Source organism: Calidris pugnax, unplaced genomic scaffold, assembly GCF_001431845.1.
Source record: "Calidris pugnax isolate Ruff unplaced genomic scaffold, ASM143184v1 scaffold425, whole genome shotgun sequence".
NCBI lineage: Eukaryota > Metazoa > Chordata > Aves > Charadriiformes > Scolopacidae > Calidris > Calidris pugnax.
In genome coordinates, this window is record NW_015091137.1 from 432,420 (window position 1) to 451,485 (window position 19,066).

At 58.9% G+C, this 19,066-nt stretch overlaps 4 protein-coding genes across 7 annotated transcripts in view; 3 read left to right on the plus strand and 1 right to left on the minus strand.

Annotated features, from left to right (window-relative positions):
- The window catches only part of R3HDM4 (R3H domain containing 4), a 7,454-nt gene extending 6,985 nt beyond the window's left edge, over nt 1-469 (plus strand). Inside the window, exon 9 of the mRNA XM_014958642.1 lies at nt 215-469. The gene's annotated coding sequence lies outside the window, so the exon portion shown is untranslated. The remainder of the gene's footprint in view (nt 1-214) is intronic.
- A 561-nt stretch (nt 470-1,030) lies between these two features.
- MED16 (mediator complex subunit 16) lies at nt 1,031-10,646 on the plus strand. Of its 4 annotated transcripts, XM_014958643.1 has the most exons (16): nt 1,031-1,064; nt 1,442-1,449; nt 1,511-1,697; nt 2,229-2,336; nt 2,553-2,722; nt 3,594-4,025; nt 4,921-5,026; nt 5,711-5,866; nt 6,028-6,239; nt 6,496-6,702; nt 7,114-7,324; nt 7,535-7,668; nt 8,064-8,256; nt 8,511-8,727; nt 9,128-9,211; nt 10,188-10,646. In XM_014958643.1, exons 3-16 carry the CDS (start codon nt 1,562-1,564, stop codon nt 10,312-10,314), a joined length of 2,493 nt encoding a protein of 830 aa, XP_014814129.1. In that variant the 5' UTR covers nt 1,031-1,064; nt 1,442-1,449; nt 1,511-1,561; the 3' UTR covers nt 10,315-10,646. The 4 variants fall into 4 exon arrangements, with proteins under 4 accessions (XP_014814129.1, XP_014814130.1, XP_014814132.1 ...); XM_014958644.1 differs by lacking the exon at nt 1,442-1,449 and having other exon boundaries at nt 1,031-1,062; XM_014958646.1 differs by lacking the exons at nt 1,031-1,064; nt 1,442-1,449 and adding an exon at nt 1,079-1,235.
- A 133-nt stretch (nt 10,647-10,779) lies between these two features.
- On the plus strand, nt 10,780-13,832 carry LOC106897747 (mediator of RNA polymerase II transcription subunit 16-like). Its single transcript, XM_014958569.1, has 5 exons — nt 10,780-10,846; nt 10,896-11,219; nt 11,474-11,690; nt 12,091-12,174; nt 13,151-13,832. Exons 1-5 carry the CDS (start codon nt 10,780-10,782, stop codon nt 13,275-13,277), a joined length of 819 nt encoding a protein of 272 aa, XP_014814055.1. The 3' UTR covers nt 13,278-13,832.
- Nucleotides 13,833-15,859: 2,027 nt separating this feature from the next.
- LOC106897760 (complement factor D-like) lies at nt 15,860-18,448 on the minus strand. The gene is made up of 5 exons (XM_014958589.1): nt 18,289-18,448; nt 17,915-18,068; nt 17,515-17,659; nt 16,892-17,149; nt 15,860-16,373 (listed from the first exon to the last, which is right to left on the minus strand). Exons 1-5 carry the CDS (start codon nt 18,353-18,355, stop codon nt 16,200-16,202), a joined length of 798 nt encoding a protein of 265 aa, XP_014814075.1. The 5' UTR covers nt 18,356-18,448; the 3' UTR covers nt 15,860-16,199.
- Between the last annotated feature and the right edge of the window lie 618 nt (nt 18,449-19,066).

Sequence of the window (19,066 nt, forward strand, 5' to 3'; positions counted from 1 at the left end):
GGGAGCTCTCCCCACGCTGGTGTGTCACAGCACCCTGTTCCCTGCACCCCGGGGGATGGGCTGGTTTTAAATGTAAATAGTGTTTTTTAATGTGTGTGTATATATGTGTGTGTGTGTGTGTGCTGGAGGAGCACAGTCTGCCCCACGGGGGCTCTGGCTGCTGTGGGGGCAGTTTGGGGGTCCCCCCGTGTCCCCAGGGCTGCTGGCAGGTGAGTTGGGGGGGGTCCCTGCTCTGACCTGGCCCCTGGTGATGCCGGGGCTGGGAAGGGGCCAGTTGGACCCCCCCCAAGTCCAAGACTGCTGCGGCAGCACCCCCTGCCCCTGGGTGCCTTTGCTGGCTGCTCTGGGCTCCCTGCCCCCCTTGAGGACACGGCCCCCCCCCCCGGGTTGTCCCCAGCACACCCTGTGCCTTGTTGGCTTGCGTGGCTCGGGCGGGGGGTTCGAGAACAATAAAACAGGGTGCTCCTGGTCTCCGACTCTGTCTCTGTGTGATGGGGAGGGAACTGGAGGGGCGCGGGGGGCGCTCCTTGGGCGCTGTCGGCAAAAGGAGAGTGCGGGCCGGTGCCAAAAATATGGAACGCTTCACGAATTTGCGTGTCATCCTTGCGCAGGGGCCATGCTAATCTTCTCTGTATCGTTCCAATTTTAGTATATGTGCTGCCGAAGCGAGCACGAGTGTGTGTTTCCCCGCGAGGGTATTTAAGGTTCCAAGATGCTCACTATTTTAAGATAGGGTGATCACCACGTAGTTTTGGACACACACTCAGAGTTTCTTCAAATTTTTTCCCAATATCTCCATCCCTGCTTCCCCTCCGGTTTTACCAAAATTTCCCAATTTCGCAACTTCTATTTGCCGTCGCTGCACCGATGGTTTCTGGGTAGGCCTCCATGCAAATGAGAGCCACTGACTGGGCCTTCCCCCCCGCTCTCTCCCCTCCAGCTCTGAGGACCCCAGGCTGTCCGTGGCGCTGCCTGAACGCGCGGGGCGCGGCGCAGGCGCGCGGTGGGCAGCCATCAGGGGCGGGGCGGGGTCCTGGGCGCGACGGGAGGTGGCGGGAGCCGGTGAGTGGGGCCGTCACGTCCCGTGTGTGAGAGACCGGGACCCCACACACACCCCCGGTACCCCCCGTGAGGGACCGGGACCCCCACACACAATCCCCCCGCCGCGGAGTCGGTGTCTCGGTGGACACAGCCCTCCGTTCTCCCCGCGGGGCCTCCCGCGCCTCGTCCCTCCGGTAGGCCCGGCTCCCCCCGCCGTGAGGGACGGGCTGCGAGAGGCGCCGGGGCCTCTCCCGGTGCGGGGCTTGTCCCGGGGAGCCGTACTTTCCCCACACGCACACACCGCTGGGGGTTGGGGTCCCCGTTTACCCCTCGGGACCCGGGGGCCGCTGCCCTTTCCGCCCCCCCGGGTGCCGAGGGTGCGGCGCGGCGGGGCCCGGTGGGGAGCCGGTGGAACCGGGGCTCTGCCCGCGGCCTGACGCCCGTGGGATTGGCCGTTTCTTGCTTCCAGGGAGGAGCGAGCGCCGTTCCCTCCCGGCGGGGTCCCGGGGCCGGCGGCGCCATGGACTTGGCCTATGTCTGCGAGTGGGAGAAAAAGCCGAAGAGCAACCACTGCCCGTCCATCCCCCTGGTGTGCGCCTGGTCCTGCCGCAACCTCATCGCCTTCACCACCGACCTCAGAAATGAGGAGGAAAAAGGTACAAATGTGCTCGTGGAAGGCTGGGTAACCTCCTCGGGAGACTCACAGTGTGTTTGGGCAGGTCCTGCTGTCAGGAGCTGCTGGGCCAGTTGGGCCGTGCTCTGTTTCGACCCTAAGATCTCTCACCGGCACTAACGAACACAGGAAACTTGTGCTTGCTCTTTCCCTTCCTCTCCTTAGATTTATTGAGTGTTTTCCTTGCTGGGGAGTGGTTCTCACTTTTTTTTTTTGGTGAAATACCTTGACTGATGGGTTTAGCTTTTTCCTTCTGTTCATATTTACATTCAGTGTTTTGATGATGTTAAATTCTACAAACGAGCGCACTTTTTCAGTGTTCCTTTCATCACTGACTGCCTTTTCTGTTTGATTTCACTCTCTGTTCTCTAAAGCAGGGCAAGCTCTGCCCTGGTATCTGATACCTCACCTGAGTTGCCAAGCACAGTTGTTTTCCTTCCCAAAATTGCTTGATGTAAGATACTTTTTGTCTTGCCCTGCACCAGCTGAGGCTCTTGCTTACCTTTTTGTGCAGATCTCACCCATATGGTCCATATCATCGACACTGAGCATCCCTGGGACGTCTATTCCGTTAACTCTGGCCACACTGAAGTCATCACGTGTTTGGAGTGGGATCAGTCAGGTGAGCTTGGATCCCTCTCCGTTACCCTCTGTCCCGCCCTTCGTGTGTGTGTGTTTCCTAACACAAGGGTACACAGTTTGTCACGGAGAGGGGGTTTGTCCGTCACTTCGCAGCCGTGAGTTGGCTCTCTCCGTTCTGAATGCACTGGGCTGGTTTGATTTCTGGCTTGATTTTTTGGCTGTATCCCCTGGTTCTTACGAGGCGCCCTTGTCGTAGGCTCCCGGCTGCTCTCGGCGGACGCGGATGGGCACATCAAGTGCTGGAGCATGACCGACCACTTGGCCAACAGCTGGGAGAACACGGTGGGCAGCACGGTGGAAGGGGACCCGGTGGTGGCCCTGTCCTGGCTGCACAACGGCGTGAAGCTGGCGCTGCACGTGGAAAAGGTTTGTCCCAGCTCTGCAGGGGATCCGGTCGGATGGGCCGGGCCTGGTCCTGAGCAAAGGGCTTGGGAAACCCCTGCCTGTGTTTCTCTCTGCTTTGGGCTTCGTCCACGACCTTGGGCAGGTCGAGTGGGGAAAGTTTTCCAGGCAAAAGGAGAAGTCAGATTCCTAGTTCCTGCTGAATTTCAGTGGGGGTTGGATGCTTTGTTTCTCTCAATGCTTTAAGTGTGTCTTCCTCTGTCTGGTGCTTCAATTTCCTTGGAGATAAAAGCATTTTTTTGCCTACCAGTAGTATTTCAGAAGAAATTTATTCGAGGTCCTGAGGTCTGATGCAGGGATTGGGGAATGGGAGCCATATGTGTACAGAGATAAGCAGCTTGTTCAGGAACGTGTCTAATTCTGTCACACTCAAAAAGAGCAAATCTGCCAAGTAGAAGTTACCTACTTATATTTTTTTAAACATTAACTCTTAGGGTGTCCCACAGAGAGAAGCCTTTCCCTCTCTTTAGTGCTGGAGAACTTGGGGTCCAGGGATGTGAAGGGTTGTGCAGTGGGTGGGTGTCGGAGCTGGATTTGGCCCCGGAAAGGGAGAGGGAGTGTTGGTCTCCCAGGGTAAGTCCCCACAAGTGGGGCTGGAGCTCTGTCAGGTGCTCAGAGCTTTGCCGAGGGGCTGGCTTGTTCCTGTGGGGCTGGGACCACTCAGGCGTGGGGCAAAGGGGCCTCTCCAGGGTCACGTAGCGGAGCGGGGTGTGGGAGCTCGGTGCCCTCGTTGAACCCTTCAGCTCTGCAGTGGCTTAATGAGGAGAGTTCTGGGGTTGGGAGCGCGCTGGGGGCAGCGGGTGCAAACATTTGTGTTGTGGACCTTTGTTCACAGTCTGGAGCGTCGAACTTTGGCGAGAAGTTTTCCAGGGTCAAGTTCTCTCCGTCGCTGACGCTGTTTGGTGGGAAGCCCATGGAGGGCTGGATCGCTGTGACCATCAGTGGGCTGGTGACGGTCTCCCTCCTCAAGCCCAACGGGCAGGTGCTGACGTCCACAGAGAGCCTGTGCCGCCTGCGCTGTCGCGTCGCCTTGGCTGACGTTGCCTTCACGGGTGGGGGGAACATCGTGGTGGCCACGTCCGACGGCAGCAGCACCTCCCCTGTCCAGTTCTACAAAGTCTGTGTCAGCGTGGTGAATGAGAAATGCAAAATAGACACCGAAATCTTGCCTTCCCTCTTCATGCGCTGCACCACGGACCCTGCCCGCAAAGACAAATACCCAGCCATCACTCACCTGAAATTCCTTGCCCGGGACATGTCGGAGCAGGTGAGCAGATGCTGTTAAAGCAAGTAGGAGTTAAATGAATAGCTGGGAGAGAGCTGTTTGCGCCACCTTTGGCTTCCCCACATGGCTCTGGAGGTGAACGATTGTGTCCTGAGATGTCCTTTGTATTTGTAGCTGCTGTTTCTGGAAGCGCTGCTGTCACTCAGGCTGCACTTAAAGGGGTGTAATGGGGGTGTAATGGCTGAGCCCTCCAGTTCCTGGAAAAGCCCGGTCCTTCGTTAGCCTCATTATGCTTTGCTTTGTTTATTTTCCGGCTCTGGCACGGGCTGTCAGGGGAGCTCTGCTGGGCTGTCCGGGAGGTTCTGGGATGGGAAGTCTTTCATCTTTCAGTCTTGGCTTCAAAGCAGCCCCTCTCCAGAACACTTGGAGCTCTTCGTCTGCGTGACTTAATTTAGTGGCTTAACTCTATTTGCCGGGGGATTGATAATGAGATTCTGGATGAAGTGGTTCAATGAGGCCCAGCAGCTCTTCCCTCCCCGGGCTGGGACGCAGCGCCGTGCTGGAGGACTCGGTGTCTGCTCTGCCTTCGCACTCAGTTCCGTTCCTGCCCTTTCCTTTCCCTTTAGTTCCCAGTGTGTGTGAGTGGCATCAGCAGGTCACGGGCTGGCAGGAGACGAGATGGTTTGTGATGTGGCGAGGCAGAGGCTGGGACAGCACGTGGCAGGGTTCTGCCTCTCTTTCCTTCCAGCTGCAGCTGGGGACTTTGCCGTTATGTACTGCTGATACCATCCTCTGCTTTTCGCTGGTGGAATAGAAATTAATTAGAAGGAGCCTTGAAATGGAGCAGAGAGGGAGGGGTGGGAAACGCGAGGGGACGGTGTCTTTCCCCATCGCAGAGCCGGGGCGCGTGGCCGCAGCGTGGGTCTCTGCTTTGCAGGTGCTGCTCTGTGCTTCCAACCAGAACAGCAGCATCGTGGAGTGCTGGTCTCTGCGGAAGGAGGGTTTGCCAGTCAATAACATCTTCCAGCAAATCTCCCCCGTGGGTGAGTTTCTGCACTGGACACGCTTAAAAATAGGAGTGAAAGCTAAGTGAGAACGCAGGACAGGTGCTCACAGCCATTATCACATATATGGGATTATCCAGAATCCCGTATTTGTTTTTCAGGTGTTCTCAGCCAAATGCTCTGTTCCATCTGTTTGCATCTTAGGCAGCAAATTGCTGGTTTCCAGGAAGTGGTTTGATTGTTACTTTCACTCAATAAAAGGCATTCCCTGTGCTGTGCTGTGGAACCGCTCTCCCCGCTGAGAACTGAGCGAGCTGAGCCTTCTGAAGGAAACAGATCATGTGCAGCAGCGCTAGTTCCATCGGGCTGTCCAGGCTGCCTGGGTTTCCACCTGATCTCAGATAGAACAAAATCAAATTATGTAGTTTGTTCCAGTGAAATATAAAGAATTATTGTACAGAAGGATTTTTTTAATCACTAGCAGCAGAGCCTTCCGTCAAAAGAGACTTAGGAAAACAAGTCATTGTTTGTACAATTACTGAGGTCAGAAAAAAAATAGGGAAATATGAGGGAAATACATGGGTCTGGTGGAATGAACAAATACTCAATGCGTGATCTGTAATCCCACTTCCTCAGGGAGGGGGAGTGGGGCAGGAATGGGTGGGGGGATGCGTTTTCTGGTTTGGGGAGAGATGCCTCACTTTCGTTACTTATTTTTCACAGTTGGAGACAAGCAGCCCATGATACTGAAGTGGCGGATTCTCTCTGCCACCAACGACTTGGATCGGGTCTCGGCCGTGGCCCTGCCCAAGTTGCCCATCTCCCTGACCAACACCGATCTGAAGGTGGCGAATGACACCAAATTCTTCCCTGGATTGGGTAAGGAGTGTCCGTTGTCTTTCTACTAAATGTGTAGCTTGTCCCTGAAACTTTCCATTCTTAATCTTGTGAGCTGTGTAGCTGGAGGAGGAATTCAGAATAAACGGTATGGTTACAGGGGAGCAGTCTCTGGCTCAGCTTCGTGTGTCTTCTCTCCCCAGGTCTGGCTTTGGCTTTTCATGACGGCAGCGTCCACATCGTCCATCGCCTGTCCCTGCAGATGATGGCTGTCTTCTACGGCTCCTCCTCCCAGCGCCCCGTGGACGAGCAGACCATCAAAAGGCAGCGAACTGCTGGTCCCCTGGTTCACTTCAAAGCCATGCAGCTCTCCTGGACATCTCTGGCCTTGGCTGGCATTGACAGTCACGGGAAGGTAGTGTGCTCTGGTCTTCTCGCCCAGGCTCTCTCTTTGTCTCTCTAAGAGGTGATGGATCACCCAGGAGAACGCTGGGGATGTTACTTCCAGCTGGGTGATCCGTGTTAAACAAGAAGGGGTGTATCCTGTTGATGCAGGAGTTGTATCTGTGGGTCAGGGTCGAGGAGCAGTTGGCCCTGTGTCGTGTTAAAGCTCTGCAGAATGTTTTCCGTCCAGTTCTTGACGCAGATTTTCCGTTGCCTCCTCCCTTCAGCTGAGCATGCTCCGCATCTCCCCCTCCATGGGCCACGTGCTGGACATGAACATGTCCCTCCGTCACCTGCTGTTCCTGCTGGAGTACTGCATGGTGACCGGCTACGACTGGTGGGACATCCTGCTCCACGTCCAGCCCAACATGGTGCAGAACCTGGTGGAGAAGCTGCACGAGGAGTACATGCGCCAGAACGCAGCCCTGCAGCAGGTCTGGGGGGGCTCCCTGCAGAGGGGGGGCACAGGGGGAGGCTCGGTGACCAGGAGGAGGGAGCAGTCCTTGCCAGCGCTCGGGAGGCAGATGGCTCTGCCTGGCTGCACTGTCTCTACGCTACTCGAGCAGCACTCGAGGCTTGAAGAGCCTCCAGTTAAGCCGTGTTCATTGTCACTACCATTAATGGGTCTCTACCTGTTGGAAGCTTCTTGTGAGATGGAGAAGTCTATTTTTGGCGGAGATTCTGGGAACAGGAGCACTGTTTGTACATGCACGGAACAGCATCCACTATTGCTGTCATTCATGTGGCAGGAACGGAGGGTAGAGAATAAAGCAGCTTGCTTTAATGAGCTTATTCTAATTCTGCCTTTACTTCTGTATTTTTCCTGGTGTCTCTCCGTCAATCAGGTCCTCTCCACACGCATCGTTGCCATGAAGGCGTCTCTCTGCAAGCTCTCCTCCAGCACCATCGCCCGTGTCTGTGACTACCATGCCAAGCTCTTCCTCATCGCCATCAGCTGCACCCTCAAATCCCTGCTGCGCCCCCACTTCCTGAACACCCCGGACAAGAGCCCCGGGGACCGACTCACCGAGATCTGCTCCAAGATCACGGACATAGGTAGGGATTGCTCACACATTGGGCACTGCCTTCGGGGTGGTTTGGGTCAAATCCTTCCCCTTTTAGGTTCGATATAAAGTGTCAGGGTCTCATAGTAACTCCTGGGGTTTGAGGAAGAGGAGGATGACCTCTCCTGCCAGCACAGGGATGGGGGGTGAAGTTTGGATCCATCTTCTTCCTGAGCCAGGAGATGTCTCGCTTCTGTTTCAGACATCGACAAGGTGATGATTAACCTGAAGACAGAGGAGTTTGTCCTGGAGATGACCACGCTGCAGTCCCTGCAGCAGCTCATCCAGTGGGTGGGGGACTTTGTGCTGTACCTGCTGGCCAGTCTGCCCAACCAGGTGAGGGCCCGGGGCTGGGAACAGGCCAGAGGGGCAAAAACCACCTGTGTGCAGTGTTTGGGTGGCTTTGGCCACGTCACAGATGCCCCCTGTGTCCTGTTGAAACTGACACTGGGGTGAAGAGTGTAATAAACAGCAGAAACACAAAATGGGCTGTTCTGTGCCCATCCAGGAGTCGGTGATGGACCGGCTGCAGCGTTCAGACAAGCAGCTCAGTAGCTGCGTGACTTGTCTGAGCTTTTCCCAAGCCCCCATGTCCCTCAGGCCTCCCCGGCAGCCTCTGGCAGAGCACGCTGCAGGCTCGTGGTGATGGAAAAGAGGAATTGTCCGAAAACAGAGCAGTGGCTCCGGGTGCTGCGTGGAAATCCCAATCTCGGCTGTTTTTCCCCCGGCAGGGCTCCCCGGTGCGGCCGGGACACAGCTTCCTGCGGGACGGAGCCTCCCTGGGCATGTTCAGGGAGCTGATGGTGGTGATCCGCATCTGGGGGCTGCTGAAGCCCAGCTGCCTCCCCGTCTACACAGCGACCTCCGACACCCAGGACAGCATGTCCCTCCTCTTCAGGCTCCTGACGAAGCTCTGGCTGTGCTGTAAGTGTTTGCTGGTCTCCCCAGACAAAAGAATCCTTCCTTGATGTGGATTGTGCGTGAAAGGAATAATTGCAGGGAGTGAGCTCTGATCAGGCCTGGAGTGTTTAGAAAGGGCAAGTTACAGCTGCCAAGTTTATTGTTTTCGGTGCAGTGTTGGCGGGTGGAGGAGGAAACCGTGCAGTTCCCCCCGATCTCTAAATGAGAACTGTGAAAGATCCTGCTGGTTCTCTCTCTTTGCTTTATTTTCCACGCAGGTCGTGAGGAAAATCACATCACAGAGCCAGATGATACCCTGATAGATGAGTGCTGCCTCCTCCCCAGCCAGCTGCTCATTCCCAACATTGACTGGTTGCCCATCAACGACGGCATCATCAGCAAACTGCAGAACAAGCAGCTGGTCCGGCTGCAGTTTGGGAAAGCTCCTGGGCTCGTTGGTCACACCGTCTCTTCCCAGTTCGATGCCTTTGTCAGGTACAGAGGCCTAAAGGAGCCGGCGCTGCGGTGGGAAGGGGTGGCTTTGGGATCTCTGCAGCTCAGAGAGCTCAGTGTGTTTGGGACAAAAGCCTGCGGTTTTTGGCTCATCCACTTGCAGGCGTGACCCAAGAGCTGTTTGTTCTCTCTGCTCTGCTGAATTCATTTCTTAACTTGGAATGTGGTGGGGATTTAAAGTGTTGAAAAGAGGAGGCAAATGGAGGGGGGGAAATTGCTGGTTTGTGACTGGGTTTGTGTCAGCGTGGCCGAGTCCCCTGGCGCTCAGGGACTGGGTAGTCAAAGCCCGTGTCTTCTTGGCCACTGAAACGTTGCTCACCGCCCTGGAAACAGCTTTTAGAAAGCGATATTCTAGAATGTTCCCCTTCTTCTTCCTCCCCAGGGCGCCTGGACAACCCAAAATCGATCATCTGAGACGGCTTCATCTGGGCGCGTACCCGACGGAGGAGTGCAAGTCCTGCACCAGGTGAGCGTCCCGGGAGGAGGCCCTGGCAGGAACCCAGGCTCTGCCTTTTGTCATTCAAAAGCTCTTTCAGTCTCTGTTTCCCTCCCTCCCTGGTATCCCAGTAACGTTTCACGCTCATTGCGGCTGCAGGAGGAAGGGCTCCTTCTGGAACAAGGCTTTTGGTGTGTTTGGTGCTGCCCCTGGCACGGGGGGGGAGCCGTTGTGGTTGTTTTTAAGGCAAATCCCTTGGAAAACCGAGATCCTTAAAGCGCGTTGCTGCAGGGTCCCTGCACTGTGGCTGTTCAACATCTCACTGCTTTGCCCAGCACAAAGTACCCCCCTCCCTGTGAGAATGAGCCATGTTTGTCGTTGCCAGTGGTTTCATCTAAGGGCCAGATTGTGCATCCTGGGATAAATAGGAGGTTGCTTTAGCAGGAAAATCCCAGAGCCATCGGGCTGTGCAGGTGAACGGAGGCAGATTTGGCCTGTAGGAGTGATGAGAGATCCTCAGCAAGTCTGGTCTTTAAATAAAACTACCTGTGCTCTTGGAGAGGAGCTGGTGAGGGAGAAGAATCACAGGATCCACGGTGCCATTTTGGAGTCGTCTTTCAAACCAGGCTTGTGTTCTAAGTCCCTTTGTGCTGTCCTCTTCACCCACCCTCACAAAAGAGCCTGGATTTCAAAACAATGGTGCAGGGAGCAAACATCCATCTCATCATGTGATTGAATTAGCTTTAATTATTGGTTTTAATAGAAAGTCTCTGTAGCAGATCGTTTTTCCAAGCTGAATGTCTGCTGTTTTCTGTATAAATAGCAGCTGGGGGCTGTTGTCTTGAAGACAACCTGATAACCTCCCTTCGGATAATTGATCGGGTGGTTTCAGCTGGGTTTTAGGGCTGACAAAGATCCCCTGCAGATGACAAAAGCTGGTTTCCTCCCCAGATTCCTTGCTCTCTGGGTGCTCCATGGCCCCGGCTGCAGCTCCCTCTCGTTCCAGGTGCGGGTGCGTCACGATGCTGAAGTCTCCCAACAAGGTGACGGCGGTGAAGCAGTGGGAGCAGCGCTGGATCAAGAACTGTCTCTGCGGGGGGCTGTGGAGGAGGATGCCCCTCAGCTACTCCTGAGGGGGGACGGAAGAGCTGCTCGGAGCTCCCTTCCCCGCAGGCGTCAGGGACAAAGGGATGGCAGCTCCTCTCAGCCCTCCAGACCGTGACTGTGAGACGGGCTGCGGTGCTGCTGCTCTTCTTGTGTTGATCCTCCTCACAGGGCAGAGCGGGGAGGGGGTGGCAGAGGGTTCCCCATCAGGGCCACCTGGGGAGGCCAGAGCCCCCGTGTCTGGGCCCGGCCTGAGCCCCTTCCCAGGCAGAGGGGGGTGATGGGGGTGGCTGGGGGTGAACAGACATCTCTGGTGAAGGGGGAATGAATTCCTGGTGCCTCATGTTTGCCCTTTGCTGCGCTGCTGGGGAAGCTCCACGTGGGATACCCCCTGTGTGCAGTGTTTGGGTGGCTTTGGCCACGGCACAGATGCCCCCCGTGTCCTGTCAAAACTGACACTGGGGTGAGAGTGTAATAAACAGCAGAAACACAAAATGGGCTGTTCTGTGCCCATCCAGGAGTCGGTGATGGACCGGCTGCAGCGTTCAGACAAGCAGCTCAGTAGCTGCGTGACTTGTCTGAGCTTTTCCCAAGCCCCCATGTCCCTCAGGCCTCCCCGGCAGCCTCTGGCAGAGCACGCTGCAGGCTTGTGGTGATGGAAAAGAGGAGTTGTCCGAAAACGGAGCAGTAGCTCTGGGTGCTGCGTGGAAATCCCAATCTCGGCTGTTTTTCCCCCGGCAGGGCTCCCCGGTGCGGCCGGGACACAGCTTCCTGCGGGACGGAGCCTCCCTGGGCATGTTCAGGGAGCTGATGGTGGTGATCCGCATCTGGGGGCTGCTGAAGCCCAGCTGCCTCCCCGTCTACACAGCGACCTCCGACACCCAGGACAGCATGTCCCTCCTCTTCAGGCTCCTGACGAAGCTCTGGCTGTGCTGTAAGTGTTTGCTGGTCTCCCCAGACAAAAGAATCCTTCCTTGATGTGGATTGTGCGTGAAAGGAATAATTGCAGGGAGTGAGCTCTGATCAGGCCTGGAGTGTTTAGAAAGGGCAAGTTACAGCTGCCAAGTTTATTGTTTTCGGTGCAGTGTTGGCGGGTGGAGGAGGAAACCGTGCAGTTCCCCCCGATCTCTAAATGAGAACTGTGAAAGATCCTGCTGGTTCTCTCTCTTTGCTTTATTTTCCACGCAGGTCGTGAGGAAAATCACATCACAGAGCCAGATGATACCCTGATAGATGAGTGCTGCCTCCTCCCCAGCCAGCTGCTCATTCCCAACATCGACTGGTTGCCCATCAACGACGGCATCATCAGCAAACTGCAGAACAAGCAGCTGGTCCGGCTGCAGTTTGGGAAAGCTCCTGGGCTCGTTGGTCACACCGTCTCTTCCCAGTTCGATGCCTTTGTCAGGTACAGAGGCCTAAAGGAGCCGGCGCTGCGGTGGGAAGGGGTGGCTTTGGGATCTCTGCAGCTCAGAGAGCTCAGTGTGTTTGGGACAAAAGCCTGCGGTTTTTGGCTCATCCACTTGCAGGCGTGACCCAAGAGCTGTTTGTTCTCTCTGCTCTGCTGAATTCATTTCTTAACTTGGAATGTGGTGGGGATTTAAAGTGTTGAAAAGAGGAGGCAAATGGAGGGGGGGAAATTGCTGGTTTGTGACTGGGTTTGTGTCAGCGTGGCCGAGTCCCCTGGCGCTCAGGGACTGGGTAGTCAAAGCCCGTGTCTTCTTGGCCACTGAAACGTTGCTCACCGCCCTGGAAACAGCTTTTAGAAAGCGATATTCTAGAATGTTCCCCTTCTTCTTCCTCCCCAGGGCGCCTGGACAACCCAAAATCGATCATCTGAGACGGCTTCATCTGGGCGCGTACCCGACGGAGGAGTGCAAGTCCTGCACCAGGTGAGCGTCCCGGGAGGAGGCCCTGGCAGGAACCCAGGCTCTGCCTTTTGTCATTCAAAAGCTCTTTCAGTCTCTGTTTCCCTCCCTCCCTGGTATCCCAGTAACGTTTCACGCTCATTGCGGCTGCAGGAGGAAGGGCTCCTTCTGGAACAAGGCTTTTGGTGTGTTTGGTGCTGCCCCTGGCACGGGGGGGGAGCCGTTGTGGTTGTTTTTAAGGCAAATCCCTTGGAAAACCGAGATCCTTAAAGCGCGTTGCTGCAGGGTCCCTGCACTGTGGCTGTTCAACATCTCACTGCTTTGCCCAGCACAAAGTACCCCCCTCCCTGTGAGAATGAGCCATGTTTGTCGTTGCCAGTGGTTTCATCTAAGGGCCAGATTGTGCATCCTGGGATAAATAGGAGGTTGCTTTAGCAGGAAAATCCCAGAGCCATCGGGCTGTGCAGGTGAACGGAGGCAGATTTGGCCTGTAGGAGTGATGAGAGATCCTCAGCAAGTCTGGTCTTTAAATAAAACTACCTGTGCTCTTGGAGAGGAGCTGGTGAGGGAGAAGAATCACAGGATCCACGGTGCCATTTTGGAGTCGTCTTTCAAACCAGGCTTGTGTTCTAAGTCCCTTTGTGCTGTCCTCTTCACCCACCCTCACAAAAGAGCCTGGATTTCAAAACAATGGTGCAGGGAGCAAACATCCATCTCATCATGTGATTGAATTAGCTTTAATTATTGGTTTTAATAGAAAGTCTCTGTAGCAGATCGTTTTTCCAAGCTGAATGTCTGCTGTTTTCTGTATAAATAGCAGCTGGGGGCTGTTGTCTTGAAGACAACCTGATAACCTCCCTTCGGATAATTGATCGGGTGGTTTCAGCTGGGTTTTAGGGCTGACAAAGATCCCCTGCAGATGACAAAAGCTGGTTTCCTCCCCAGATTCCTTGCTCTCTGGGTGCTCCATGGCCCCGGCTGCAGCTCCCTCTCGTTCCAGGTGCGGGTGCGTCACGATGCTGAAGTCTCCCAACAAGGTGACGGCGGTGAAGCAGTGGGAGCAGCGCTGGATCAAGAACTGTCTCTGCGGGGGGCTGTGGAGGAGGATGCCCCTCAGCTACTCCTGAGGGGGGACGGAAGAGCTGCTCGGAGCTCCCTTCCCCGCAGGCGTCAGGGACAAAGGGATGGCAGCTCCTCTCAGCCCTCCAGACCGTGACTGTGAGACGGGCTGCGGTGCTGCTGCTCTTCTTGTGTTGATCCTCCTCACAGGGCAGAGCGGGGAGGGGGTGGCAGAGGGTTCCCCATCAGGGCCACCTGGGGAGGCCAGAGCCCCCGTGTCTGGGCCCGGCCTGAGCCCCTTCCCAGGCAGAGGGGGGTGATGGGGGTGGCTGGGGGTGAACAGACATCTCTGGTGAAGGGGGAATGAATTCCTGGTGCCTCATGTTTGCCCTTTGCTGCGCTGCTGGGGAAGCTCCACGTGGGATGGGAACCCCCCATTCCCCTGTGCCTCTCCCTCCCTTGGGAGAACCTGCCCCTCTGATGGAGACACCATCATTGGAGCCGTTGCTGAGGGACTGTTGCTCCCTGAGCAAACCCTCTGCTCGGCTCTCACTGAACCCACAGCTCTTTTGTAAATAAAATTTCCCTTAATTTTGTACAGAGGGGTTGGTTGGTTTCCCAAACTTCAGCGGTCTTTTGTGTGACTTGGGTCATGCGTCACCTGATGCAGGAACAGAGAAGGGGGGAGGCCTGTGAATTGCTTCTCTGATAGGAAGGGAGCTGCCAACATCGGCAAAATTGGAAGGGAAATTAACATTCGATGCTTCTGTCAGGTTATTGCAGACACAGGAGAAGACATCAGGTCATGGGGACAGTTGTGCATCTCCAGCTTCAGACGGTGCTGAGCAGCCACCTCACCCAGCTCCCTTATTTACCAGAAACTGCAAATTAATGGTGCTAACACTGGAATCTGCTGGATGTGGCAGCCCTGGCTGTTTGCTCTTGGGATGGAAGCCCCTGGCTCCTGCTTGCTCCTGCTCTCTAGGGCCCGTCAGTCCTTGGGGTGGGCTTTCCATTGCCAAGGGGAGCCCCGCAGCCCCCCAGCTGGTGGGATATGGCCCTGCTCAGCTCCGGCACTTACAGAGGGTGGAAGCTCCTTGGAGGGTTTGTCCTGGCGTGGGGCTGGCACAGGCCCCGGGCTGGAAGCCCAGGTGGGACAGGACCTGCCCACAGGAGCCTGGGTGGCTGGTGGCCTCTGGGATCGGGACTGGAGCAGGTGGCTCCAGGGAGCCCTTTCAGTCCCCAGAGACCATTCTGGGGAGAGAACACGCCAATTTCTGTGTATCCCCTTCCCCCTGGAACTGCGTTTTCATTTATTAGTGAAAAATTGAGCTGTGGCAAAGAGCTTGTCTCTCAGCTCCGTTTAACGTTCTGCTGTACGGAGCTGGTCTCTGCCTTGCTATTCTTCTGGTAATTAAGGAAAATCAAATGGCTAATTAGGAAACTACAACTTCTTGTTAAGGCTCTTTTCCCCTGCAAGTTAAAACAGTAATCAACCCGAGCCCTCATTAACCTCCCCTTTCTCAGAGAAGGGGTTTGGGGTTATTTAACGTTTGATGGCTGCTGCCTCGCTGGGGGGACCGGGCGGCCTCTGCGGGAGAACGGGGGCTCGTGTCCCCCCGTCACCTCCTGCCCCCCACGGACCCGGGGGCTGGAGCAGCTCCCCGAGGGGCTGGCTGAGCTCCGGCACAGCCACGGGCGCAGTGAGGGACAGAGGGTGGGTTTTTACACCCAGAACTGCTTCCTCCTCCTCCGTCCCTGACATGGGGCCCTTCCACACGGGCACCCCATCCCCCCCCCCATCACCCCATCCCACCCCGTGTCCTTTGCTCCTCGTCCCCCTGCCCCGCTCCCGGGATGGGGATGCTGGAAAGGTCTCGTGGTTCCCTCTGCTCCTTCCTGCCTTCGCCCTGGCCTCCTTCCCTCCAGGGACTGGGGACCCCCATCTGCGGGAGGGCAGGGGGTCCCTCTGCGTGCTGGCCCTGCCACCGTGGGGGACACAGGACAAGGACCCGCCAGGGCAGTGGCGGTGCCGGCCTCTCCCGGGGCTGGAGGGCGTCTCTCCTGCAGCAGCAAGAGGATGGGGGGCTCTGCCTCCCCCCTGAAAACGGCACAGGCCCCGAGCTGAGCGCAGGCGTCTCCCACCCCAGCCCCCTTTGCCCATCCAGGGATGGGGATGGAGGGTCCTGGGTGCCCCCCGCCGTGGGGCCGGTGCCACCCTTTGCCTTATTGGTGCTTTTTAAGGAATGGCCGCCCAGCGGCTCTGTGGGAGACCCTGCTCCGTGCCAAATCGTGGCCCCGCCACAGGATGTGTCCTTTATCCCCCCTGGGCTGATGGGCTGGGGGTGCTCAGGGGTGTGAGGGGTGGTGGGGTCCCTGTGCCCCACCAGGAGAGCCTGCTGTGGGGCAGAGCTGGGGCTGAGCACCCAGAGCAGTGAGTTTGGGGGGGTCTCAGCACACGGGCAAGGCACAGGAGGGAGGGGGGTCCCTCCAAATGTGGTTGTGGAGGGGAGCATGGGGGGGTCCTGGCTGCACCGTCCCCAGGGGTTCAGCCCCAGCATCTCCCCCCCTCATGTCCAGCTGCTCCTGGTGCTGCCTGTGCCCCCGCCCCGGGCAGGGGCTCCCACGCAGACCCCACCACGGTCCCCCCTGCAGGAATCATCGTGGCTTTATTGCAGCGGGTCGCGGGCAGCGTTACGGCGCGGTCAGCAAAGCCTGTGCCTTCCACCAGCGCGGGGGGCTCTGACCCCCCACCCTCCCCTGGCCTACCCCACACTTTGCCAGGGGAGGCCATGACCGGGGACCCCTGTCCCCCAGTTTGTCAGCGCTCCCCCGGCCCAGCCTTCCTCCCGGCGCGGGGGGATGCTCTGGGGGTGTCTGTGGGAGCCCCCCGTGCTCAGCGGTGGGGGTCTCCCCAGGTGGCAGCGTGGGTGCTCTGGCCGTGCTGGCAGCAGCAAGCCGTGGCGTGGAGCCGTGTCCCCGGGGAGGGCTCAGCGCGTGTCCCCCTCCCCGTCCGCGGAGGCCATGACGCTGTCGATCCAGGCGGCGTACGGGGCGATGCGGGTGTAGATGGCAGGTTTCTTGTAGTTGCCGCAGACGCGGGAGCCGGCCGTGACCACCCCCTCGGCCACCCCGTTGCAGACCAGGGGGCCACCGGAGTCTCCCTGTGGAACCAAAGCTCGTCAGATGCCCCCAAGGCAGAGCTGGGGGTCCCCACCTGACCCGGGGCTCCATGGTGGGGCAGGTACTCTCAGCCATGGGTTTCACCAGCAGGAGCTATGGGTTGGGGTCACCCCCATCCCTCGCCAGCCCTGGCTCCTCTCCTTGCTCTGCTGACAGCCCAGACCCCCAGCTCTGCCGGGACGTGGTGGGGCAGGTGGGGGGCCTTTCAGGGTGGCCTCTGTCGTCCCAGCAGACCCATCTGTGGGTCCCCTTGGGGCGCACAGGGTTGTGTCCGTGGCCTCATCCCCACCTCCAGACTCACAAGAGCTGCTTTGCAGCACCCAGCACAGGGCAAGGAGCCCCCATCACCCTGGGGGTGCAGCCCCACACCCTCACCTCCTCCAGGCTGCAGGTCTCCCCACCGCCCGCCCTGCTGCCAGCCCCCCGAGGGGGTTCCCAGCCCCAGCCTGTGGGTCCAGTCGAGGTTCTGTGTCCAGGAAAGGAGGGGGCCGAGCGGTACCTTGCAGGTGTCCCTCCTGCGGGAGTCGGTGCACATCATCTTCTCGGTGATGGTGTGGTCGTGGCGGGTGCGGTGGTTGCAGACGTCGCGGCTGATCACCGGCCGCTCCACCTGGTAGAGCTTGTCCGGGCGGCGGCCGCTGTGGGAGATGGTGCCCCAACCCGCCACGTCGCACACTGTGTCGGCCGCCACGTCCCTGTCCTCCCGCTGGAACGGCAGCACCCGCACGGCCGCGTTGAGCTCCGCTTTCTCCTCCAGCTGCCACGAAGCACAAAGGGACCCGGGTCAGAGGGGGCTGGTTATGGCCCCCGACCCAGGGGGCACGGCAAACCCAGCCCCGACACCGGCACTGCCCCGGCCCCCGACAGACTCAGGGCTTCACTGTCCCCCTGCAGCCCCCGGGATGCAGATGGACCCCAGGGAAAAGGGAGTCGTTTGGACACAGCCCAAAGGTCTTTGGTGGGGGAAGGAGGAACAGACCCCTGGAATGGGGAAAGAGGGATGGAGGGACCGAGCAGTCCCCTCGAGGGTTTCCTCCCACCGCATTCAGTGACCCTGGGGGGGGTCCCAAGGGGCAGAGGGATTTACAAGGAGGAGGAGGGTCCCGGCGTCCCCAAGCCCACCTGGAGGAGGAGGAGGTCGTCCTTGTTGTTGTGGATGTTGCTGCCGGGGTGGGGGAACTGGGCGCGCACCCGGTACAGGCGTTTGTGGGGCTCCGGCTCCATGAGGGAGTGAGCGCCCAGGAGCACCTGGAAGACTCTGCCATCCCTGGAAGAGAGGCAGCGCGTGGGGCACGGGGGCTCTGCCCACCCCGTGGGGCACGCGGAGCTGGGGGTGTCACTGCACCCAGCCAGGGAAATGGGGTGACAGAGACCCCTCCGTGGGGTGCTGGGACCTCCTAGGGTGTCACCGGGGCCCCGATGCTGGGGTCGGGGCTCTGGAGAAGGATGTGGCCTGAGGCCATCAGCCCCCCCAGCACGGAGCAGCCCCTGTGCTGACCCCCCCCTCGCCCCCAGCACTCACGTCTCCTCGGTGCAGTGGGCAGCGCTCAGCACCCACTGCTCAGCGATGAGGAAGCCCCCGCAGACGTGCTGCCCGTCCAGCTGCAGCGAGGCCATGTAGGGCCTCAGGTGGGGCTTGGCCTCGTAGCCCCCCAGGATGCGTCCCCGGGGCTGCCCTGTCACACGGGAAAGAGAGAGGCCGGGTGAGGTGGGCATCGCCTGGGGAGGGTCACCCCAGTGGTCCCCCCGGCATCCCTGGACCCCTCCCCATAGCCCACTGCAGCCCTGGCTGCCAACAGAGGCAGGAATTGGGGGGCTGGGCAGGACCCCCCCCCTCTCTGTGCTGGGGATGTCACTGCCCCAACCTGTCCCCATCCCCTGGGGGGGTTTGCTCACCGTTCACCATGGCCCCCAGCAGCAGGAGCAGAGCGAGGACAAGGACGGGAGTGGGACTCAGCCCCATGGCTGCCGTGGAGCCCGGCGGTGCCTCTGCCCGGCTGTGGGGTCCGTGGGCTCTGTGGGGCCGACGCTGCTCGGCCGGGGCCGGGGCCGGGACTCGCTTTTATGTGCAGCTTTGGGGAGGCGGGGGGGGCAGGAAGGGGCAGCGCAGGGGAAGCCGGGGGGGTTTCCGCAGCGTAGGCCAAGTGTTTTTAAATATTCGGTTTATAAAAGGGGGTCAAAAGTTCCCGGCACAAAGAGGGCGGGCGGGAGGAAACAGCCCGTCGCAGCTGCCGGACCTGGCACCGGCCGCGGGGGATTTCTGCGCTGCTCCGTCCGAAGCCAAAACCGGATCCGGCTCTTGGCCCGTGGAAGGCTCCGGCACATGCGGCAGCGCCCCGGCCTGACCCCAGCCCCCCCCGAATGGGAACCCCCCCCGGCTGCAGGGGAACCGTCCCGGTGGGTGCCCCGGGGCCGCGGAGCTGAGCGTCCCCCCGGGGTTCGGGGGGGGTGAGGACGGCGGGGTCAGGGCCACCGGCACCGGGCGGGGGTCCCCGGGGGGAGACCCCTCCCCCGAGGGGAGCTCCGGTGAGGGCCGGGGGGCGGTGGCGGTGGCAGCCCCCGCTGCCTTTCTCCCCGGTGCCGCTGAGCGGAGCCACCGCCTCGGCTCCCGCCGGTCCCGCCGTGTCCCCGCGCTCCGGAGCCGCCCGTCGCCCCCGCCCGGGCCCCGACCCCA